This window comes from Cinclus cinclus, chromosome 2, assembly GCF_963662255.1.
Source record: "Cinclus cinclus chromosome 2, bCinCin1.1, whole genome shotgun sequence".
Classification (NCBI taxonomy): domain Eukaryota; kingdom Metazoa; phylum Chordata; class Aves; order Passeriformes; family Cinclidae; genus Cinclus; species Cinclus cinclus.
Window position 1 is genome coordinate 114,662,511 of NC_085047.1, and position 25,352 is coordinate 114,687,862.

Sequence of the window (25,352 nt, forward strand, 5' to 3'; positions counted from 1 at the left end):
ACTTGCCCTGACTCAGCTTCAGGCCATTCCCTGGGGTCCTGTCACTGCACAGAGCAGAGACCAGTGCCTGCCCCCTCCTCTGCCCCTCACAAAGAAGCTGTGACTGTGGTGAGGTCTCCCCTCAGCCTCCCCTTCTCCAGCCTGGACAGACCAATTGATCTTCACAGAGCTTCTCCTCAAGGCCTTTCGCCACCTTCATTGCCCCCCTTTGGACACTCCCTAATGATTTAATGTCTTATATTTTGGTGCCCAAAACTGCTCCCAATACCAAAGTGAGGCCATCCCAGTCCAGAGAGAGTGGGACAATCCCTCCCTGTCCCAGCCTGGTGTTCTCAGGTCAGGGATGTCCCTCCTGGTTTCCAGGGCACTGCTGACTCAGATCCAACTTGCCATCAACCAGGATCCCCAGGTCCCTTTCCATGGCACTGTTCTTCAGCATCTCATTCCCCAGTTTGTGCAGAATCTTGCATTTTCCCGTGCTGGATTTCATATGGCTGGTGACTGTCCCTGACCATCCTCTGTGGCAGCTGTGACAACTCCACTGCTATCAGAAAAACTCCATCCAGCCCTGAGCTCACAGCCAGGCTGGAGCACCAAAACCAGTTACTGATTTCCATCCAGCACCAAGTGCTGAGTTTGGCTACTGGAGGCCTGATTTTTGTTTAGAGCCAGAGGTCTGCATTATCCCACTTACAATTTTGTCCACAGGCGTAATCCCTGCAGCTTGTTCCTGAGCTGCTCAGGCAGCGGGCTCCTGGAAGAGGAGACACTGCACATGTGGTCTCAGCCTGGCACAGTGTCAGGAGCACTCCCCTGCCCAGTGGTTGTGCTGTAATTGTGTGATACACGCCCCAAACACAGAAATCCAACGCTGCGGGCAGAGTTGCGCAGCCTCAAAATTGCACCTACCAAGGGTGAGACTGCCATGAAACTCAACAGGAAACTGAAAGAGTACAGGCACTTCCAGAAACAAAACCTGCCCCCTTTTCTTGAAATGTCTTTGCTTTTCAAGGCATGGAAAGAATGAGGATTAAGCAGCCGTGTCTCTTTAACGACATGTCAAATGATCTTGAGCAACAGCGAGGCCTGTGTGTTTGGGCATTGCTTTGGATGTTTGGTAGGAACAGTTTATGGAAGGTCTTGCCAGGCATTTGCACAAACAGAGCTCCATTAAATTGCATTCCAAGCTGAAGACTCTGTTTGGTGAGAAAAGCAGGGAGAATTTAGGGGAATCAGAGAAGCTGTGAGAACAGCAAAAGAAATGGTAAGGGGGTTTTCCTGCCTCACTTTTTATTGTCATGCTCCATAAATTCAGGTTCCTGTTGAAGGGCTGTAGGTTGTGTCACTGTCACCCCATAAAAGGCCAAAGCTCAGAGGCAGTCCCAGGGCTGGCTGGGGGCCTTTCCTGCCCAAAGAGAAACGGGGCCAGCCTGATCTCACAATCCGATGTCAGACCTATCACGTCATCTCTTGGATTTCCTTGAACTGAATTTTTCTTGAACTGATTCTCATCTGAGCCTGAGCACATCAGCTGAAAAAAACCTCTTCCTGTCTTGATGATGGCATTTCTAGAAGTGTAGAGTCCAGTACACCACATGAAGTGTTGTTTCCATTGGTTAATTCCCTTCACGGTGAAAAATGTGCTTATTTTCCATAGAACACTCATATCTGGCTTTAATTTTTAGATACTGAATTTTGTTGAATCTTTATCAGCTTCTCTAGCATCAGATTTGTATTTTCCAGAGATACACTTTTTACCATATGGCTCAGGAGTGTTTATGGGGAGCTCCTCCTGTGAGCAGAGACTATTTCCAAGAGGTTGGAGTGACAGGATGATGGGGGATGGCTTCAAACTGACAGCGAGCAGGGTTAGATGGGATTTTAGGAAGGAATTGTTCCCTGTGAGGATGGGGAGGCCCTGGATCTGTGGCGGCCCCTGGATCCCTGAGAGTGCCCAAGGCCAGGATGGATGACCCAGAGCAGACTGGGCTCATGAAGATTCCCTTCACCCAGTTGGAACTGGATGATCTTTAGGGTCCCTTCCAACCCCAACCATTCCACAATTCTAGGATTAGGCACAACTACTCTAGAAAGAAACATCTTTGTGGTCAAAGTTTCTTCTTCCCTAGCCTACTTTTTTCTTCCAAGCTTTATGGTTTGGCACTCAGTTGTTGAGTTTATGGAGTTCAGCTTCCCAGCGGTCCCTGTATCAGGAATCTGTTCTCTCTGTCCCTCTCCCTCATGATTAGCAGCTCTCAGAAATAATCCACAAGGCTGAGTTTTCTGCACCAGATTCATTTCCCTCCTGAGAGAGACATTTCAGGGAGAATTTCTTCACAGAAAACGCTGGTCAAGCATTGGAAGGGGCTGCCCAGGGAGGTGGTGGAGTCTCCATTCCTGGAGGTGTTCAGATGTTCCCCAGGGAGCACCTCAGATATCTCTGAGCTTTGTGCACTCCCTGAGGTGGCCTCTCCTGCCATATCCAGAAGTTTGACTTCCAGGCTAGAACACAAATTTCACAAATATTTCTGAGAGTTAGTTCTGTTTGGTCACGGTGCGTTTCATTTCAGGAATGGGATGTTTTCCAAGCTGATAAACTTTCCAAACCTGGAAAGTGCTAAAAATGTTTGTAATTGTGAGTTTACCCTTGCCCTTGAATCCAAATCCAGACAATTTTCCTGTTGGTAATGCTTTGTGTAATGGGATTAAATTCATGGATAATAATAGGATTTTTTTATGGTTTCACCTGAAGCTTCAAATAGGAAGACACCAATAATAAAATAATCACAAACCTGACTCACAAAGCTAAAAAGCAGATTTAGCACTCTGCAGATCTAAGGAGAAAACCCAATTAAAATCCTCCTGCTATCTGTTGAGCCTTTCTCATGAATTGCTACACAGTTGTTTATTTCCTTTTAAATAAGCAAACTACCAAAGAACAGACTACTTCCCTAAATGAAAATTTTCAGTGTTTGTTTGTCTTTCTCCATAGAAATTCAGGCCTTGTCCAGACTTGGGACTTGTAACAAGGACTGATTTTATATCTTTAGAGGACAAAGATGAACACAGCTGAGGAAAGGAGATGCTGTCTGGACTTCTTTGGGTCGAGCTACACTGCCTTGGTTTTGTTTTTGTCTTTTCCATCAGTAGGAAAGTCAATTTTCATTAGAACTGAAGACATGATGATTCAAGTAGTTTGTTTCTTCATTTCCCATAAAAGTGTCACATTAAAATGTAAAAAACGTAAAATGTAAAGCTTAAACTGCTTTGTACATTGCAAGTACAAACAGCCCATCTCCAGCAAAGGAAATATGTAAACTACCTTATCTTGGTTTTCATGCCCTTCTGTGTAATTCAAATGAGAGGGTGATAAACATCAAGCATTCTTAGTTTAAAACACAAGAATTAAAACCTTTTTTTTTTGGTTGTGTTTTGATGGCTTTTTCCCTCACCCCCAAACACAGTTTCCTTTTGATCAAATAAAACCTTTCATTCATAAAGTATGGGATGTTCTGTTTTCAGTTCTCGTTTTGGGCAAAGTCAGGGAAAGACACAAATGTTGAGATGAAAAAGCAGATCTTTCAGCAGAACATTCTGAAACAGAAGACTACAAATACAAATTCTTTATTTTTTTTCTCCAGCTGAAACAATCAAGTCTGGCATGAATCTCAATCATCTAACTTGCCTTACATGCATTTTTTGACAGCTAAATATTCAACCAAGAAAGGTCTCCTGCTCACAGAGCATCTTCTTTGAGGGTGCTTCCCTAAACTTAAGAGCCTGACACTACAGGTAAGAAAAAAGCAGCCTTAAAACAAACAAACAAACAAACAAACAAACAAAACCTTAAAATGCTATAAGCAGCTTCTCCTTGTGACACTGTTGAATGTCTAGCCAGGTTTTCTGTGTGCTGACACTCATGGTTGCTCAAGAGCTGAGCACTTGTTCCTGACATGCAGGCCTGCCAAAGCCAGAATAGTGAGACCATTTACAATACAGTGATGTAATCTTCTCCCACATTTTGTAAATGTGGTTTTCTGTTGCAAACTTCCTTGGTTTCTAATAGTAAAGCAGCAGTGTTGAGTGTGTAGAGGCTATGCTGCAACATTAAACTCCTTTCTTAGCAGCTCAGCTGGGATTTCATAACCCAGTGGAGAACTCTGTGTTCACAGTTATCACCCATGACTTCACCCAGGGACCACTTTCTGTTCCTGTATTTATTTTTGGGGACAGGGCTGACCAGCACTGCTCTTCTCTATTTGCAGGGGATGGTGGCTTGACAGCCAGCCCTGAAATCCAAGGGGATGAAGGATTGTCCCATGCACAGACAAAACCTCGTGTCCTACAGGGGCAGAGCAGGCAAAAGTATCCACAAGGACACTTTATGTGCCAGTTCATGCTCCCTCTTCTCTCCTATTCCAGACTCAAAAGCAAAAACTGGAGCTATTCTAACTTTGGGCTTTTCTACATGGGAGAATGAATCAGAAAAGCAGCAGTGCAATATTCCCTGTGGCATCTTCTGGCTTTGTTTATCCCATCCTGGGAGCAGGGTTACTCCAGGATGCAGGTCCCACTTGATGTCTGAGCCCTGCTTTAGGATCTGATTGTTTCCCTCCCTGCAGACAGAGGCTCTGCAGTCCTCCAAGAGCTCTGGGAGCTCAGAGCAGCCAAAGGCAGTCCCTGTCCCCTCTTCTCCCCCCATGCTTGCCAGGAAGGGCAGGAGGGAGCTGGGTTGGCTGTCAGGGACTGATAACGTGCTCTGGGTATTTCCTGGATGGAGCTGCTCTGATTTATAGGCAGGACAAAGAGGCTGCTGAGGACCTCTTTATTTCTGCTGCCTCCCACACACAGGAACAAGGAACAATAAAGATCATGACCCTCTTTCCACTCACATTCCTGGCCCCTCCTGTGCTGTCCAGAAATGGGAGAAAAAAACATTGTAGGAAATGAGAAGTCAAGTGGTGGCGACAGGGCAGGGAAAGTCTTTGCCAGCCACGTTCTCCCTTCTCCCTGCCTTTAATATGTGCACATCCTTATCTGGAAGAGTCTGGGACTTAAAACAAGAGCAAAAAGAGCCTCTATGAGCAATGTGAGACTCACAGAACTATGATGGTTTGGGTTGGAAGGGGCCTTAAAAGTCATCCAGTGCCATCCCTGCCATGGGCAGGGACACTTTCCACTGTGTCCCCAATGTCCAACCTGGCCTTGGGCACTGCCAGGGATCCAGGGACAGCCACAGCTTCTCTGGGCACCCTGTGCCAGTGCCTCCCCACCCTCCAGGGAAGATTTTTTCCCTAATATTCAATCTAACCCTACTTTCTTTCAGCTTGAAGCCATCACTTCCCATCCTGTCACTCCATGCTCCTGCAAGGGAAGCCAGTCCCTGCAGTGAAGGAACTGTAGGAATGCAGCAGCAGGACCCAGTTCCTTTTCTGAGCCACGCTTGAACTCCATTTTTTGGGAGCTGGGGGAACTTATACCCAACACCACCTCTGCTGCTGCAGTGGGGACTTGCAACAGCAGCAGAATCTCACTCGGATCTCAGCTGGATCCTCTTCAAATTCCTCTCAAGCAGAGGGAAATGCAGGGACAGTAACTGGCAAGGAGCAGCAGCTTGGCTGTGCTGGTGACAGAAGATATTGTGGGAGTTATTAAGGGGCTGCTGTTAAGGTGCTACTAATAATTTTCAGAATCATTTCCATTCCTATTCTTCCCCTGACAGCCTGGAAGTGCTGTGGGTCCTTTTAAAGCTTTTCTGCCTGAGAACAGTTTATTGTTTTATTTGATACATTGCTTAGGGACAGCTCTTGCACCTCCTGTGCTTTATTTCTCCCCTCCCTTCAAAGAGTGAGAGCATTTGAATATTTCTTGGAGAAAAATGGATGTAATAAGACATTAACATCTCGGGCCCAATCTCTCTGCAGTGGAAAGCTCTTCCCTGAGAGGCTGTTCTGTGCTGGCTTTTCCGGTTGCTGTGCCCTGCAGAGAGCTGGCAGCACCATCCTGCTTCCCATAAGCATCTTTCTCCTGCTAGTGGAAAGCTTTGCTCACTCAGGATGGGACGATGGAGCAGAGATGGATCTCTGTGGTCTCCACTGATGGTTTTTTTATTTTTTGGAATGAGTCACCGTGCACAGCTGAGCTGGGTAAAGTCACACAGGGATGGTCAGAATCGCCCAAGTGCTGGAGTTACCACTGGCAGGGGTCATTTCATAGAACCATGGAATGGTTTGGGTGTGAAGGGACCTTCAAAGTCATCCAGTTCCACCCCTGCCATGGCAGGGACACCTTCCACTGTCCCAGGCTGCTCCCAGCCCCAGTGTCCAACCTGGCCTTGGGCACTGCCAGGGATCCAGGGGCAGCCACAGCTGCTCTGGGCACCCTGGGCCAGGGGCTGCCCACCCTCCCGGGGAAGAATTTTTTCCTAATATCCCATCCAACCCTGTCCTCCTCCAGCTTAAGGCCATTCTCCCTTGTCCTGTCCCTCCATCCCTTGTCCCCAGTCCCTCTGAGATCTCCTGGAGCCCCTTTAGACACTGGCAGGGGTTCTGAGCTTTCCATGGATCCTTCTCTTCTCCAGGTGAGCACCCCCATGTCTCCCAGCCAACTTCGTGGCCTCCTCCACCCTCATTCCAACAGGAATTCCATATCTTTCTTGTGTTGTGTGTTGTGTTGTGTTGTGTGTGTGTTGTGTTGGAGGCCTTGACCAGGATGCAGAACTGCTGGTGGGGTCTCACAAGAGCAGAATAGAGGGGGAGAATCAGATCCCTCAACCTAGAGTTTGGCATTGGAGTCCTCAAGGTTGGGAAAACATCCAGGTGAGGGCAAGGCCACCAGTGAGAACTGGCTGTGCTGACCCCTGGAGAAGCGACCTCATAGAAACCACCACGAGACCAAACAGCACTGACTGAGTACCTGGGTGAGGTCTGCACAGGGATCCTGCAAAGGGAATGCAAAACCCCCCATTTATGAGCTGCTTCAGGCTGGAGATATTTGAGTCTGGGAAGGGAAATAGGGAGAGCTGTGCAGGCACCAGCCTCACTGTCCACTCCTCACTAGCAGGAATCTCCTCCCCGTCAGAGTCATGGGATGAGGACTCAACCACAGCCCTGGGCTTAGCTGGGGATTTTAGAGATTGCTTAAAAACATGGAATGAAAAGTGGTCATGTGCACAAAAAAGAGGAGAGAAATTCTGGAAGGCACTGCCTGTGGAAAAGCTACATCCCAAGCCCTTGGAACCTGGCAAAGCCCCTTGAGGAGAAAGTGGAATTTTCCCTACATAAACAACAATGGCTGTATGTGTTTAAAAAAAAGAAAAAAATAATAAAATTGGGAAACCAGCAGACGCAGAGGCCTGATGAGGAAGAAAAGGAGCGTTGTGCACAGGACATTGGGGAAGCTGTTCCAAAGCAGTCCATCCTAGGCAGAGATGTCCCTGCTGGCTCAGCAGAGGCTCCAGGGAGGACTGGCTGTGGGGTGGACAGTGTGGGAGAGGGCGATTTGGGACTCACTGCTGGCTTCAGCAAGATGTGTGTTCTTGGCATCTCCCGGGGCTGGCACTCAGGATGGGGAAAACAAACAAACAGGTCTGTTCAAAGGCATGTAGGAGGAATGATATTTCTCTTGGAAGAGCTCCTCTTCTTCCACAGGGCAAAAAAAAAAAGCACCCTGCAGGAGAACGAGAGCTCCCTGCAAATGGCAGGAAGCTAAATGGGAGAACTGCATCTGCTGGATTGTTCTTTGCCTTCTGTCAAGGAAAGAAAAAAAAAAAAGTTAGACAAAGAAATGAAGTTTGATTCATGATACAGCAGGCCAAAGACAGGCAGCCAAACAGGAATGGGTTTCTTTAGCCTAAGAATCATAGAATGATTTGGGTGTGAAGGGACCTTAAAGATCATCCAGTTCTACCTTCCACTATCCCAGGTTCAAACATACAGATGAAGGAGAAGGGGAATTATGCTCACTGCACTTGACTTTTAACCCTCAACTATTTAATGGAAAACACTTCCTTCCTTTCTGCACTTCACTCAGGTGGTGAAGGTGGGAGATGGGCTCTGGAAACCCTCCTGTGGCAGAGTAATCCCAGCCCAGACCTCACCATGCAGGACAGTGAGCTGTACATGGAGCAGGTCAGGAGCTGTTGCTCCATCACTGCCCCCCTTGGCCTCAGGAGGATGAGTCCAACCCTGGCTTTCCAGAAACCACCATGAGCACCAGCTTTCCAGAGGGATTGCAGCTTTTACCCCTCTGTGTGCTGCCTTTGGCCCCTGGGATGGGGTGAGGAGAGCAGGGTGAGCCAGCCCTGATACACACTTGGGGTGGGTTCTCCTTCCACTTCCAAACCACAAGATTTTGGCTCAGCTTGCCCATCTCCCTCTGAGCTCTGGATTTCCATCCACAGCCCAAGGAATGCATAGACAAACCTGTTTTCCCTTATGGCTCTGCTCATAGTGAAAGACAATAAAGATAATAAAGGTTTTGGGTGTGCAGGCTTTAGAGGAATTATATCAGGACTTGTGCATTTGCTCTCTCATTTTAGGTCATGATGCAGAAAACCATGGTAAACATTCTGTATATGGGATTTTGGACAATTTTGCTAGCTATCTACACAGCAGGTGAGAAAAATATCTTCCAACTCCCCACCCCATTTTGCATGTGCAGATGTTTCATTGCATTTGTTGTACTTGCTACTCATATTTTGTTGAGTTCATCATTCACCTCATTGTAAATGCCAAGAGAGGTAGAGGCAGAAGGAAGAAAAATGTCATGTTATGATGCTTCTTCCCCAAAGCACAAAATTACTTAATAACTCTTTAACTCATACCCAAAAACTTATCACTTGAAAAATCTCAATTTGCATGGAGCAAATTATGCTGTTAGCGACCAGCATATCTTATTTATTTTAAATAACTTCACTTATTGTGTGGCTGCAGATCACATGGCATACACTGGACATGAGATCCTGGCTGTCTTTCCCAAAGGCTGTGAACCCTAGGCTGACTTTTTCATTCTTCTGGCTTACAGGGACACCTTTGATTCCCTCTTCAGCCTTTTGAGCATTCACGTGTCTGGCATATGAATGTTGCTGCAGTCACATGGTGCTGTGAACACAGGGTGTTCAACTTGTGCTCTACTTCACACACAGAAAAAAAAGAGAAACATGAGAGACAAGATAAACTCACATGGCCAAGGTCTACCAATTCTTTACCCCATCAAAATTTGGGCCGTCCTTGGAAAGGGCATCCAAAAAGTCATGGAAGAGATGGGAACTAGAAACAGAAGAAGGGTTGAATCCTGCATCCATCCCTTTGGCCTTTGGCAAATTAACAGCCAGCAGGGCCAGGAATTCAGGGCTGAGAAACCTCCAGGTTTTCCAGATAATGCCAACTCTAGCATTTGGGTAGTTTCAGTAGCCAGCTACGAGACTGCTGGTGAGGAACTCCAGGAGGACCTCACAAAACACAAAAAGGTGGCAGGTGAGCATAAAGTTAAAGAAATGCACTCAAGGAAAAATAACCCAACCTGAGTGTATGTGATGCTAAACTTGGAAACGGCAGCTACCAGGAAATGGATCGCTGATAACTCTCTGAAATCATCAGCTCAGTGTGCAGGGGCTGCCAAAAAGCCAAAAAAAAGGCCTAAGTGTACAGATAAAACAGCTTTGTTTTGCTGCTGAGCACAACATTGGTGTGCCCCCATCTCAGAGCCTGGGTGAGGTGCTGGTCTCCAGTGCTTGAGGACAGGTCAGTAGAGGCATGCCAAGGGGGCTCCTCCATTTTAGGCTGGACAAGGTAAGAAATCCCAAAGTTAGAAGGAAAAGAAACAGGCAGGGTGTACTTCCAAGAGGCTGAGCACCGTGAAGGGATGGGGTTCTCTTGGGGAACCACCAGCAGAGAGTGGCCAGGTTTGCTCAATCCTCCTGCCACTGGTGGAGGTAAAGGATAAAGTACTGGGATAAGTGATCCATCATCTGCTCCATCCTCACTCCTCACAGTGGCAGCTCAGACCTAAAGTGAGCATGAGAATAAGGAGCAGCTGACAAATGTTTCCCAGAAAAGTCCCCTGGACACTGAGCACTTTTAGCTCACAGATTTCCCAGCCCAGAGGTGGTGTTTTACTTGGGATGGAATGCTACCTTTTTCTTTTTTTTTGTTGTTGTTGTTGTTTTTAATAAAAAAGAAATACTTTTAATTCAAACTGTTATTGGAGGTGATATTCCAGCCATGGGTAGGCGCGAACAGCAGGACTTGATTTTGACTTCTGTCTCATGAGGAAAGCTGGCAGCTGGGGAGCACAGGGAGGCATGTCCTGAAGAAGGTGAAGAACTCAGCCAGACTGCTTTCAACAGCCTCTTTGATCTGGGCGGCTGAGAACACAGAGTGGGCCTTTCTGTGTGCACTGTGACAAAACATCCTTTAATGATTGTCTTCTGGGTCACCCTGGGCTACAGCTTGAACCCCCGTGTGGACCCAATCCAGTGCAGGAGAGCAGGTTTTCATGGAATAGATCACACACAATCACTGGGGTTGGGAAAGATCTCCAAAATCATTGAGTCCATGCTGTGACCCATCCTCACCATGCCATGTCCAGGGATGGGGACTCCACCACCTCCCTGGGCAGCCCCTTCCAGTGTTTTTGCTTGAACATTTTTCACTTCTGGAAAACACACTAATGTGGCTTGCATGGATCAGGATACTTCTACTACCATGAAATTCCATTTTTTTTCTGCTGGGGGAGGAAAATTACTTTCCTTTAGCCTCTAATTTGGAGCCATCACTGATCACCCACGCATGAGACAACCACATTTTCTGTCTAAATGAAGCAACAATTCTCTGTTCAGGAAAAAAAAAAAAAGCTGCAAATGAGACTTGTACAGGTTGAGAGGACACTTAGTGCTCTGCAGCCATGGTGTGAGAAAGGAAAAAAAAAATCCCACGTTAGTCATGACATAGCCCAATGCTTTATTTTCATGCAAAATAAAAAGAATTCCCTCAAAATCAGGACCACAGGCACAATGTAGCACTGCCCCTGCCCATAGCAAGGGGCTGGAGAGGGATGATCTTTAAGGTCCCTTCCAGCCCAGACCATTCTATGATTCTTTTCCCATACAGGGACAAGGAAAACTAAGGCTGAGGGACAAGGGGAAATAAATCTGCAGCTGTGCAGGGCAGACCAGGGACATACTGTAAGACACACTCTGATCCCCTCAACTCCTCCCATTTAGAACAGCACACTCCCCAAAAAACCCCAAGTCCAGGCTTCTTCCCATGGCAGCTACACCAAAAGCAACAGCAAGACAGAGGTTGGCAGAAAGATCAAGAAGCTTAGGGCCAGCATAATTTAATATCTCTGTTTTACTCTTTAAACCTGTGGAAATGTTTCTGTAGTTCCTGCTTCTCTGGAAGGCGGAGGGATGAAGAGGAGGATGATGGAGACAGGAGGGTAAGAACAGTTCAAGCTAAAGTTGTCTTCCCACCTCTGTTTTTCCATATCTTCTCCCACCACTTTACACGCTCCTTCACACCACAGAACTGCCAGTTTCCTTTCAGAGGCACAACACAAAGGTGTTAACTTGAATTTCTATCCAGAGAGTGGTTGCATCCACCTAGCTCAGCCCCAGACCATCATCCTGTGCACTCTTGCAGTATTTTCTCCAATGAGCCCTAAGCCTGCCTGGTTGTTTTCTTTTTGGGTTACTTTTTTCATCCAGAAGCTGTTGAGGGTGGTGGCAGCAGGATGGACAAAGATTGAACCAACAAACAAGAAAGGAACTCCTCTGAAACCTTCCAGAACGAAAAACACACACAAAATTTTCTTTTCAAGAGGTTTTAATGAAGAGTCATATTTTTAAACCTCTCACACTGTACAACACATTTAACTGTACATCAAGCTCAGATAAAAAATAAAGCTTTCTTACAAAGTACATTTTTCCAGTGATTTTTTTCCTTTTTTTTTTTTATGCAGTAAAAATAGCTGCTACATAAAACTCTCCTGATCTTTGAAAAGGAGTCACAGTTTTTCCAAAAATAGAATTCGTATTTTAATCATACAGAATAAACTGCAGGAAGAGACAAGTGAACTGAAAAAATAAGGCTTGTATATAAATTTTTTTTAAAAGTACATGCATAGAAGTTGGAAAACTAAATATGCCATTTATAAAGAAAAAAAAAAAGGTGATTTTACCAATATTAATATTTTCATTTTTCAGTTACAGAATAAACCACAAACAGGCCCTTTTATGTCCCAGAATACAACATCAGTTTCCTGTAAAAATGCCAAAATGCACAAAGAATTGCCAGCTTCAGCGTTGGCAAAATCCTGAGCCCGGCCTCCCTCCCTGCCCACCCCCCCAAAATGCATGCACACTGAGCATAGAACTTCTGCTGTCTCTCAGGCCAATTAAATATTTGCAGAAGGTTGTATATCCTAGACAAACATGGAAAAAAAAAAAAAAAAAACACCTTCGATAAGTTTACATTCATCCTATTTCAAAACACACATACAATTAGTTTAATTTACACTATACAGTTTCTGTTAAATAGGAACATTGGAGTTTCCAAAGGAATCACGGAATATATACAAACTGAACATTGAAATGGTATGATTTTCCTTCCCTCCTTTTCAAGGGTGGGGTGGTTTTTTTTGTTAACAGTTGCTGCTACATCTGGTTTTGGACACGAGAGTGTTTATGTACCTATGCAGCACATTTCTGGAGTAGTAACAATGATAATAACAACAACAAAACGTGCTTCAAAACAAAACTAATACCTGTTCTCCTTACTGCTCATTTAAAATAAATTAGTTTGTCTTTAAACAAACTGCATGAGGACGGCGGCGTTTCGAAAACATCCCAGCCAAGAGTTCTGCTGGTTTCTCACAGCCAAACCTTTGGTTTCAGAGCCAACCCCATCCTTACAGGGCACTGTCGAAGCGTTGGACAGGGCAGCTGAAACGCTGACCCCAGGAGCATCTCGGGGTCTCCACGGCAGAGCCAGGGCTGTGCCCGCTCCCCCAGAGCCCCGCTGGCCACACACCAGCTTCCATCCAGCTCTCCATGGTCACAAAATTGGATGAAGGTCCCGCCTGAGGCAGCCTCCCCCCCCCTCCCCGTGCGCGGCGGCCGCGGCTCCCGGGCATTGTCCCCACTGGTGACTCCAGAGCGGTGTCCCCTGGCTGGGATCAGTCCTCGGTGTCGGGCTGCACGCCCAGCATGGCGTGCAGCTCCTCGGGGGTGTAGCCCAGCAGGTTGTGCAGGTCGCACACGAAGCGGTACACGTAGCGCTTGCCCGACGTCTTGTGGATGATGTTCTTGTCGTAGTAGTACCGCAGCCCCCGGCTCAGCTTCTCGTAGTTCATCTTGGGCTTGTTCTTCCTCCTGCCCCAGCGCCGTGCCACCTGCCAGACAGCACAATGAGAGCTTATTCAACTTGTCCTCGTCTTCTTGAGCAAATCAAACCCTCTCTCGGTCAGAGCATTTTATTTGCTTTGGATGGCCCAACCTCACGAGGTGACCGTGATGCCTTAAGTGTCAGCTTTCGTATTTTCCAGATTCTGCACTGCATTAGTGTGAAACTCTGAACTTCCTCACAGCTCAAGTCACACAAAACAATCCTCTTCCAGCCCCAGAACCAAGGACACCACTGCAGCTTCAGGTCCAGAAAGTGCAAAGCACAGCAGAGAATTGAGGAGAGAATCTGGGAGGGTGGGACTGCAGAACCTGGAGCTGGAATTGGACAATGAACCCCAATGTGGAAATGGACCAAAACTTATAAAAGTGTAAAAACTCATGACCTGGGGTCCATCTTGGGTGTAGCCATGGCCAGGCTCTTGTACTGCCCAAGGTGAATCCTTTGAAGACCTTTTAACAAATCCCTACTTTATTCCTTTAACACTCTCTTCCAGCTCAGCCTCTCCAGCCATCAGCTGATCCCACAAGAGACCTCAACAGCAGCTCCAGGAGAAGGTGACTGACAGCAAAGGACACCAGTTTGTAGGGGATGGGCCAAAATATGCTTAAGGAGGTCAGGTTTATGGAGAAATCACAGAATATCCCAAGCTGGCAGTGTCCCACAGGGACTAAAGTCTAATTCCTGGCCCTGCACTGGACAAGCAAAAGAAACAGAATATCCTGAGTTGGAAGGAATCACAGAATCAACCAGGATGGAAAAGACCTTGGAGATCAAGCCCAGCCTATGACCCACCACCACCTTGTCAACCAGACACTGAGTGCCACGTCCAGCCTTGCCTTAAACACCCCCAGGGACAGTGACTCCAGCACCAGTCCAGCTCCTGGCCCTGCACAGGACAACCCCAAGAATCACCGAACACCCAGAGCTGGAAGGGACCCACAAGGATCCAAGCCCAACCCCTGTCCCTGAACAGACACCACAACAATCCCACCCTACGCCTGAGAGTTTTGTCCAAACACTCCTGCAGCTCTGGCACAACCTGCTCTCTCAAAAAAACACTGCTTTACCGCTGATTTGCTATCAGGTAGCAGGGGACAACTCTTTACTGCAAGTTCAATGCTATGAAGTTCCTTGACGTTCATGATTTCTCTCCCCTCTTTTTTCTTTTTTTAAACCAGGAAGTTTCACTGGACTTTTTATCCCATCTTTAATACAATAATTTTCCTACTGGAAACAGTTAACATAAAATGAAAATGCATCACTTTTAATGAGTGAAGTTCCCAAAATACTTCCAAAGCAGCACGACTGTATTTAATGTGCAGCTGAACACACATCCAAGACTGGGTCCACAAATGTCAGCTCAGACCCCAAAAATCTTTGTTTTCACCCCGATTAGCCACATACCTCATCTGGGTCAGCAAGTTTAAATTCCCATCCATCTCCTGTCCAACTAATGAAGGACTGACAGGACTTGTCAGTCAGTAACTCCAGAAGGAATTGCCACAGCTGGATAGGTCCACTGCCTGTTGGCAAAGAGGAGACACAGAAAAACCACAAATTAACACCTCTGCCAGCTCCAACCACAACCAACATGTGTGAGCAGACTCATATCACAGACTGGTAATTAATCTGATTTATCTTTTTTAGAGATCAGGAAGAAACCTAAGGTTTTACTCTATAGCACAGATCTGCTGTTGTCCATGTAAAAATGAAGTCAGTTTTTTCATGGAAACAAAGGATCTGACAAAAGTTATGGCTTTCCCTCTCATATGGATCCTTTAACCCTCACTCCCATGTCCCACACAGCTGCATTTTGAGCTCCAGGGCTTGTCCTGAAGTCTTTGGCTTGGCAAACTTCCTACAGGAAAAAAACCAGTTTCAGCAAGGACTACAGCACCAAGGCCTTAACAACACCTGTGGGAATTTCCAAACCTGGGAGATTTTGTCCAAGCTCCCCTCTTTTTCAAACAGATCAAAAAGTGCATTTGACTTTTACTTCATCTGATGTGCCTGCCTGTTCTTGCTTTGGGTGGATAATCCCTGAGACTTTGTTTAGTAACATATAGAACTGAGATTATTTGTGACTAGAGGTCTCTACCCCTGTGGCACACGCTTACAGGGAACACTGATGTTACATAAAAAAAACAGGAGTGACCATTTTGCCTCACTACTCACCAGTAAAGCCAGCCAGGATGGCTGCTGGTATAACTGGTTTCCCTTGCTCCACAGGATCACTCCGTTCTTGAATGTAGTCTTTGAAGGACATGGTAGGTTTGCTCAGACACAGGGACTGGCTGCAGTCATCCTCAAAGCTCTCGTAGGATGGCACACGCTGCAAATCCACCAGGGAGGATTGGCTGTTCCAGGACTGCAGCATGGAATCTGAGCTCTCATAGCTCTCAGCACCACTGTCGCTGGATTCGTGTTCTCTCAGCTTGCCTTTATCAAACAGAACAATAAAATTAGCAAACTACAAAGTGTTGGTGTTTGGGTTTTTTTGTTTTTATTTTTTCCCTTCCCCTCAATCCAGCCTGTCCATACAAATCATGCAAAGGAGGAAGAAGCATTCAGAACGTGGCCTTGGCCCCATGTTTATCATGCAGGTAACGACTCACCAGAGTTATCCATCATCAAACTGAGATTGCTCCTCGGGAAATCCTGGTTTACTGCACAGTAGTTCACACCAACAGCATCTGCTTGGGTTTTAGGGAACAATGGGAAGTCTTGTTCTGTGTTGAGGAGATTCGGGGCTGTAGAAGTCTGACAGACGTCAGTCAGGAGACTGGGTTTGGGATAACTGAGGGGTTTAGGGTATCCAGGCATTTGCATTCCATAGGAATTCTGATCTACGTTAACAGCTGAAAAAAGAAACCAAAGAATTAGATGATTTTTCCCTGGAGACCCTTAAACAAACTAATACACTAAATACACCAAATCAGATTCTGCAAATCCCCCTCTGTAACTTGCCAGCCACAAATGCCCATTGTTCACTCCTCAAGGAAACTACAGAAAAAACTGGGGAAGTCTAAGTGGTTTTGAGCAAGGCTCTCCCCATTAAGTGGTGTAATCAGGCTGAGCTGAAGCCTGACTGTGGTAGAATAAAACACACCATCAATCAAACAATCCGAGGGAGCCAGCACTGCATCCTACACACTTCCAACAGCTCTAGCACACTTCCAGAGCCTTTAAAAAGCCCTAAACAGCACTCTTGCTGCTTCCCAGTTTTTGCCTCAGTTTGCTAGAGATGGGAGTGGTCATTCTGCTCCACAGATGGAAGATTTGGCATAGCAAGAGGAAATTTCATTTTCTCAAAGCCTTTGCTCTTCAAACGATTTCCGATATAAATTAGGTGACAATTGAACAATGCAAGGAAAGAAGGCTGGAGCAGCTGAAGTCAAATGTTCTCCTCAAGCACAGGAACTATTCTGGTGCTTTTTTTTTCTACCCTGGAATCTGTGACATGCTTAGAATAAACTGAGAGATGTGAAATATCAATTCTTAAAAATACTTACTTAAGGAATTATTGTTGACCCAGTGAGGAACTGAAGTGAGGTGAGAGTTCTCCACATATTGATCCTGTGTTTTCTCTTGGCTGTCTGGGGAGAGAAGAGAAAATTTGGGTTTGTAGTTTTAAAGATCTGACCTGTATGCCATGGAAAGCTTCTGACTCTTGGGGGTCACCACTCACAAAAAAATTTAGTATCACACTCTATTTGTATTGCATTCTCTCTCATGACAGAAATCTCACCAAAAAACCTAACCAACTTCCAACAGGCCTTAAAACCATCACAACAACTGAATTTTCACATAAAACTCAAAACCAAAAATACCTGCAGTGTGCTTTAGGGTCCAACTGTTGGTTAACTTTGCATTTATGGGGTCAACTGTTTTATTTACGGGGTATTTAGTGGTCATACCCCAATCTCATTTATTTCAGTGATCTTCCCAAATAAAACCTGCCCACAAATGTACTCAGCCTGCACACAGGATATCTGCAGCTATCTGCATCTGTGCTTTGCCTATCAAGGATGTATGACAGCGCTGATAATGCTTTTATTAACCAAGTATTAAAGTTCATTTTGAGTTTTCATATGCAGTAAAGCCCTTCATATTGAAACCACTGTTGAAATAAAGTCCCCTTTCTGTTTCTGTTAGGAGAGCCCTAAACCAAAAGCTTTTTCTGGCTCTCTAACTACCTTTTATCATCTGTTCCAGGTGTTCCCACAGAATATCACCCACATAGTCAGGTGCCAGTTCCAGGAAACGCTCCTTGCCCAGGTTGCACAAGTCTTGGCCACTCATAAGAAACTGATGGAAGTTCACATTTGCCAAGCTGAACTCATTGGTAGCCCATGAAAGCCACTGGCAAACTTGCTGTTCAGTCCACAGCCAGGGATCTGCAAGACAGGAAGGATCCAGCATTTAGAGGTAACTCCTGACCCTAGTCAAATAATCTTCCCTAGAAGGCAGTGAATTAAAACAAACAAAAAAAAAAGTTTAGCCAAGTGATTCAGTTCTGAATGAATTCAGAATGAATGTATTCTTGAATTTAAAAAAAAAAAAAAAAAACAACAAACCAAACCAAAACAAAAACAACCCAGTCCTCTCTTTTCTTTCTGCATTCACTTGCAACCAGAGATGTCCTCAGCTTGCTTGATTCTCTCATGCTGCCAAAGCATGAGCTCTCCATGCACCCATTTTTAACATCAGCAAGCCTGGCCTTTCCAAGGCAAGCTGTGCCAGATTCACATAGGATCCATTCTTGTATTTCCTACTGACATCATTCTTTCCTTCTCAAAGAGCCACTATTCAGCCTCTTCCTTAGCATTTAAAAAAAAAAAAAAAAAACAAAACAAAAAAACCCAAAAAAACCCAACCAAACTTATAAATAGCAAGCACTTACTATTTGGGATACCCAGCCGACACTGTTCCTTTGTGAAACCACTGAAAGTATCTTTCAGGGCCTGACTCATCACAGCCTTGCTGCACGGGGTTAACAGAGGCAATTCACAGTTGTTTGACTCTGCAAGAAAAGAAAAGGGGTGGAGGGGATGAAGAAGACACATTAACTTCAGGCCACTGTAAGGAGTGACTGGGTTTTGCTACTTGAAGAATTAAAAAAAAAAAAAAAAAATAAAAAAGGATTATAGAAACTTGGTACTTTAAAAACAGAGATCCCCATGCTCTAAAATCTCTGTGCCACTCGTTTGATATGATTGCATCACTAATTAGAGCTTTGCAGCTCTCCATGCATAGACCTTTATTTACTCTCAGTAGTTACATAAAGTGCCTTTGTTGCTGGGAAACTTTTATTTTTTTTTAAGGGAAATGAGCCTGCTTATTCCTATTTTACCACCTATAATTTGCCCTGAGACTTCTTTGCAACTCCAGACAATCTTTATTTAATTTGAGAGCTAAGTAACTGACAGCAGGGTTGTGAAGAGCCAGCTTGCACTATTCAACACTGCATTTCATACCTTATCATATCTCATCACCCAAGCACATGGTGCAATGGATTATTCCATCATCTGGACCAAACAAATGTGACTGGTAACAAGCTGGGGGTGAATAATGCATCCAACAAAGCTGGCACCATTATATGTCAGTATCAATCACTGATCTATTTCACCAACTTTCAAATTTACAAGAAGATTCTATTTTAAGGATAAATTCGGCTCCCACTCAGCTATTCTTATTGCTCAACTTTTACTAGAAGATGCCTCATTTTATCATAGAATGATGTCACAGAATGGTTTGGGCTGGAAAGATCCTTAAAGCCCATCCATCCAGTGCCACCTCCTGCCATGGGCAGGGACACCTTCCACTGTCCCAGTTGCTCTTGGCAGATTCCAAATCAGTTCAGAGCTGTGCAGCTCTTCTGGCTCCCCCGGACCATCTACAGGCTCCACTTGTGCTTAAGTTCTGTTTTTACCACACCCTTCCTAATATCTGCAAGGAGTTGCTTTGCTGACCAGAGCAGCTGACTGATTAAAATCACATTAGAACAAAGGACCTGTGGTTTTCTGGGTTTGAGGGCTAGAGGTTTTTTTTTTTTTTTATTGGGTTTTTTTTTGGTTTTTTTTTTTTTTTTCCCCTAAGGGGAGATAAAAGCAGCATCAGGTAAAATATCTATGTACATCTAGTCAGGGATTTTAGGCAAGGCTTTGTAGGGCACTCTTGGTGGGATACCGGCCTACACACGCAGAAATGAAATGAAAAAAATCTGAGAACATTCCCACCCCGTGTTTTAAGGGATGGAATTAAGCATACTGAGATTTAAACACCAGAGAAGCAAAAAAGCTTTCAGAATATTTTCACTTTAATTATGGTTGAGATGTTGCAAATTTAAATACAAAAAATCCTCTTTTTAAAGATTTTTACACTCTTAGCTCTGCTTAAACTCCTACCAAGGCTTCTTCCATGAAAAATCAGTCTATTAGGCTACTGCATCCCAGTTCCTATTTCTGTTCAGTACAGAGAACAACTACTATCCACAACGAAACTCACTTGAATAAAATCAAGCACGTACACAGAAGTCTGTGCATTAAACTGCATCTTTTTTAGGAAAATCCACATTGCACACCCAGGAAATGTTAGTTAGACCCCAAAAATTTCTGATCTGCTGAATGGATTAAGGAGCAAAGTGAAGATTTACCATAAGAAGTGGAGTCAAATCCTGTTGGCACCTCCTGAAGCGTTTGGTCTTCATTGAGTGAGAAAAAATATCCAGCAAAAAGCGAGTTTGAGCTGTCAAAGGTGTCAAACGCTGGCTGACGCTGCAAAGGAGCAGAATAAACACAGAACAACGTCAGCATTTTGCTGGAGAGCTGAGAGCTCCACTGCTAGGAAGTGTCTGGGTTTGGTTTCCTAGATCTGGAGATCATGCACAACCACTATCTTGAACGAGCCAGCTTTGAAATGTAACCACAACGAGGGCACAACTTCTGCTCTGTGAATAAAACCCACTGACAAGGGCGACGTGGGGGATGTTCTGCAGCTTACAGTAAAGCCAAATCAGGATATTCTTAAGTTCTTTTTCCTGTAACCAAGGCTTTTAACTATTGAGAATGCACATGTGTGCATAAATACGTATTTATTTCCAGGTATATTTTAAATAAATCCTGATTTCCTTAACCCTTGAAACTGATTATCCACTTGATGAGGATTTGATGGCAGATTAGTAAATTACGGGAAAACCACCAGTGTAAAACTTATGGTAGATTTATGAAGCTGGGGTTTTTTATTATTTTATTTTTTTCCTAAAGGACAAAACTCATCTGAACCACATCATTTGAAGCTACACAGCCAGCTTTACAGGATTTGAGGAAGGATGTTGCAGCAACTTTTACACTTCTGCCTTACTGCATTTGCCAGCAACCGCATTTTGAAGTCCTTCAAGCGCTCAGATGTTCAGTGAAACACTCCTACTTTCATTTTACAGCAAGGGATAAACAAGACTGATAAAAATGTTCCAGATAAAAGTGCATTCTACTGATATACTGACAATCAAGAAATACTGTTGTATTTTGAAAACCTAACTCCTTTCAAGCTTGACTTGTGCCAACTGTGTATGCCAGAAATACTGGTATGAATTTACTGAATTCCCCCCAACCACTTTAGTCTTTGGGGGGCAGAAAGAACGTGAGCAGAGGAGGAAATAACTTCAAAAACAACCTATGAAACTTGCTTGTTAGTCACAGGGGAACTATATCTGCATTATCTTGAGGCAAAGATGGACAGAAGTTGCCACTGAGATTTTTTTGAAGGCACCTGAGGACAGAACACTGCTCTCTGGAAAGCTGAGCTGGCTCATGGCAGCTCCTGCCCTTCAGAGGGCTGGAGACAAAGGCAACTTACTTTATTTGGTTTAGGCAAACATTGATTTGCCAGCTTGTACCAAAGGAGTGGATTTAGCTGAGGACAAGGCAAGAATTTTCCAGGGCAGTATTCATGTGCAGTGCAAAAAGCAACCTAAACTATGCTCCTGGAACAGCAATTTAGGATTAATTTCCCCTCACATCCTGTAACTTTTCACATCACCACAAACAATATCATGCCTCATTTAGTGGCTTCAGAAATGTCCTGGCCAGCAGGGACAAATTGTGGACCTCTGATTCAGGTACTCCTCAAGTCAAAGCCAGCCCTTGGAAAGGCTCATGTCTGAATAAAGCAAGTTAGTAACAGCTGCCAAATCTGCTGGTAAAAGATTCTTTATACATTACTAGATAAAAGCTCTGACTCATCTCTAGCACCTAAAAGAAAGGACAAGTTCTTTCAACACAATCTGGAAATTCCTGCATTTTGTATAAATGGCTGACCCTTATCCTGAGTCACTGGAAAAAATGCTGTGGCATGTGAATGAGTAAAATCCATACCGTGCTGGTTTCATATTTCAAAAGGGAGAAAAATAATGTGTAAGCGCATTCTTCGCTTAATGGTAGCAAAAGAGGAAAAACACAATGCAGAATGAATTCTGCTTGTCCTATCAGTTACACAACTACTTTGTTTGGCTTTTCAACACATGAAATTATTGCAGAACGAAATAAAATGGAATGCAAACAGCTACAGCACAGCAGAACACAAGTCTCTGACTTAAATCTGTGACAACTGAATGCTGAATAACTGCTTAGAGCAACCACTGTGTTAAGAGCACACAGATGTTAAGTCGGGGGAATCTCTTGGATTTCTTTGTGGGGAGGTAAGAAAAGGTTAAGAGGGGACATAAAGCTTCAGAGCAGTCAGCATCCCAGATTGTTCAAACCATGGATATTCCTCAAAGCTAATGAGAGCAGAAAGGGTCTCCCTAACCTGTAATTGGTGAACGTTCATCAGTGCTGTGCAAAACATTGATACTGGGATTAAAAAGCAACTTGCATGAACGGGGAGGGGAAGAAGCCCTTTAAGACTGAGCCTTTATAGTCTGCTGACATCAGTTTGTAAATTCCTTCCAAAACCAAGTAACAGAACAATCTACTTAAAGATAAAATAAATTTAATTATTTTTGAAATTATTACAATGGACTTGGCTTCCATTAATAACAGTTGTAAGTGAATAACCTACTTTTATTCCAAACAATGCTCAGGAAGGTACCAAACCTGACTAGTCTGATCAGGACAGACCCCTGTCAGTCTCATCAAACTAAAGATACCATCCTTAAACCTTTATTTTGGCCGAAGTTCCACCAACACCAGCAAATCTGAGCTCAGTTCTTCTCTATCTCTTTTGAATTCTTAGGATTTAGGGAATGGAGGGAGGGAGCCTTGCTGGGGGAGAGGGCTGAGGGTGCAAGATCCCTACTTCAGCCCTGCTTGTCACATCTCCATGGAACTCAGTGGGAATACTCTGGCAGAAGATTACAGGGGACCAATTAAACCTGTGTTCACTGGGCTTATCCAAGTCCTGCTGTAGCACTGCAGGAACACAACAAAAGCACTGGCTGGGAGCTGCCCCAGCTGGGTTTGGGAGGTGACAGCTCCAGGGTACTCACCTTGAGCATTCCTCTGTACATGTTCGACACGGGAGCTACTTGATCCATGTTCCTGATCCCAAAGTCACTCATCTGAAAAACGAGAGGGGTCACATTAAAAACACTGCCAAAAGGAGGAGGAAGCAGATGGTAACAGATGTGGAGCAGCTCTGGCAATAAGATACAGGGAAAGCTTTTCCAGCCTCCCAACCACACAAGGCAGCTCCCATCTTGCTTTTCAACTGGGAGAGCTTTAACAAAACTTGTGTTTGCCTGGAGAACCCACAGAAACCCCTTGCCCACTAAGTACTTGTCTCTGGGGTATCTTCCAGCTTTTCACCCTTTATCTTAGGTAAGCAGCTTTGTGTTGTTTTTGCTTATTCTGTGCCCTCTCACAGGCCATGATTCACTTCAGACTTTGGCTTTCAGAGGAAGAGGAGTGACAGAGTGATAGTGATACACCTTCACCTCCTGCATTCACCCCTTCATGAATAACCACAGAAGCCAATCCCCAGTGTGCCCAGCCTCCTGCCTTCACTGCTTTACTCCCAACCACATTATCCTGCACATTTTCCCAACACAGGACTAACACATGTATAAAGCACATCTATAAGTTTGAATTGAAAAGGGGTTTATGTAGTAAAATACCCTTTTAAAAGGGCTGATAAAGGGACCACTATCAATATGCTCATGCCACTGAAGTCAAACCTTTATCACATTGCCTTTATTACCAGGAAGAGAGTTGTGTGAGGCCTGTGTAACTTTTCTCCTATGTATCACTTAAAGAGAAGAGTGATAAGATTCATATCCTATGGTAAAGATCAAACATAAGGAATAAAGCCAGTTTTATGGCCATTGTTCAGGTTTATCGTGATGCTGCAGTTCAGGTGTCAGTGAATGATACCTTATCAAGCTACACTCTTAATTTTCCTTCCCTTTTTTTCACAGCATTGGGCTGAATTCCCTTGCTCCACAGCAACTGCCTGAAAACATGCAGTTGTACTTAAAGAGCCACAGAGGACACTATCAAGATTTCCACAAAACTGTGATCACTTACTACGAGCCAAATCTATCACTCACCAAGTTAACACATGGGAAGAAAAAAAATAACAAAATCACTTTAAAATTCAGAAAATATCCTAAATTAGGTTCTTAACAAAATAAGCCCAGCTTGTTAAAAATGGCAACACATTCAAAAGCCATCCATATAAACAGAGAGGAAAATAAAAACATCCAACAGCCAAACACAAGGAACCCTTTCATCCTCCTAAATAGCTGATTGCTTAAAAATAAAATTTTAAAAAAATAGCAAGAGCCCTTAACATGAAAGGCCTCTTTCAACTTGACTGGGCCTTGTAATTGAAACAAAATAAATCAACGGTACTGAAAAGAATATCCATTAATGTTACTCAAAAAGTGCAATCTAGTGAATGATGTTTTTTACCTCAAACAGCACGTACAAATATTTGATCTAAATTACACATCTCATTGAGCAGCAAAGAATTTCACACAGCGTGAGTCTCACTCAGCAAGCATCCTAATCTGTTCATTAAATTTGCCACAGTTTAAACAACTGTTTATCCTTGCATTTGGCTGGGCTTTTTAAAAAGTATATGGCAATTTCCAACACCCTTTGTTTTGCTTTTGAATTCTTCTCTGGTGTCAGGGATAACTGGCTTAGGGATTTGAGTATTTGTGAAAATATTGTTTGTATATTCTGTAAGTTGAGGTCTGATCTCTGGTTAGGAGTACAAATAAGATTCCTGGCACTTGTGTGCAATTCTGACCTCTCCACAAATCCTGTTAGGCACTTCCCCATCCACTAAAAGGGCTGGGATTCTCTCCTTCCTGTCTTTTTTTTTTCCTTTTTTTTTTGTTTCTTTAGAGATGTTTAGGGCCCTGAGACAAAAGGTTTATACCAAGTGTTGATTACACGGCATTGCTCATTAACCCAAGCCGCTGCTTTTAACATGCTGGGCTTGTTCAGAAGGAAAGCTTTGGAAAAATGAGACACTGCTCTGGCTGAAAAGCACATGGAGATCCTCAGCGTGTTTTGCAACACCCCAGCTTTCTTCTTCCAACCGAGTATCTCAACCAGAGGAATTTCTATATCCTTTGCTCATCCCACATCAACCTCTCTCCCCCATCTGCAGCACAAATTTCCAGCCCTGAGATACGAAACCCTTACAGAGATACCACAAGACAAACAGAACTGGAAAGGCAACGCAGATTTCCGTGGCACAGAAGGGTTAAATCTGTCTTTCTGCTGGACTTGGAAAGCTGCTGGGTTTTTTTTGTTTTGTTTTTTTCAGAAAATCCACGACGGCCCAACACTGGTGTGACTGGGCTCACCTCCAACTCCTCCACTAATGCTGATGACTGCGACTTGCCAGCTATAATTGGTTTAACTGGCAGGACACCTTCCTCAACACCCCCGCATAGCTGAGTGGGTGAACCAGAACAGGGTCAACAGGATC

The 25,352-nt window shown here is 44.4% G+C and overlaps 1 protein-coding gene across 1 annotated transcript; it reads right to left on the reverse strand.

The window, feature by feature from the left end:
* Nucleotides 1-13,179: 13,179 nt before the first annotated feature.
* On the reverse strand, nucleotides 13,180-22,968 carry ETS2 (ETS proto-oncogene 2, transcription factor). Its single transcript, XM_062488186.1, has 9 exons — nucleotides 22,897-22,968; nucleotides 20,065-20,185; nucleotides 18,313-18,432; nucleotides 17,606-17,806; nucleotides 16,922-17,005; nucleotides 16,025-16,267; nucleotides 15,585-15,848; nucleotides 14,814-14,932; nucleotides 13,180-13,395 (listed from the first exon to the last, which is right to left on the reverse strand). Exons 1-9 carry the CDS (start codon nucleotides 22,966-22,968, stop codon nucleotides 13,180-13,182), a joined length of 1,440 nt encoding a protein of 479 aa, XP_062344170.1.
* Between the last annotated feature and the right edge of the window lie 2,384 nt (nucleotides 22,969-25,352).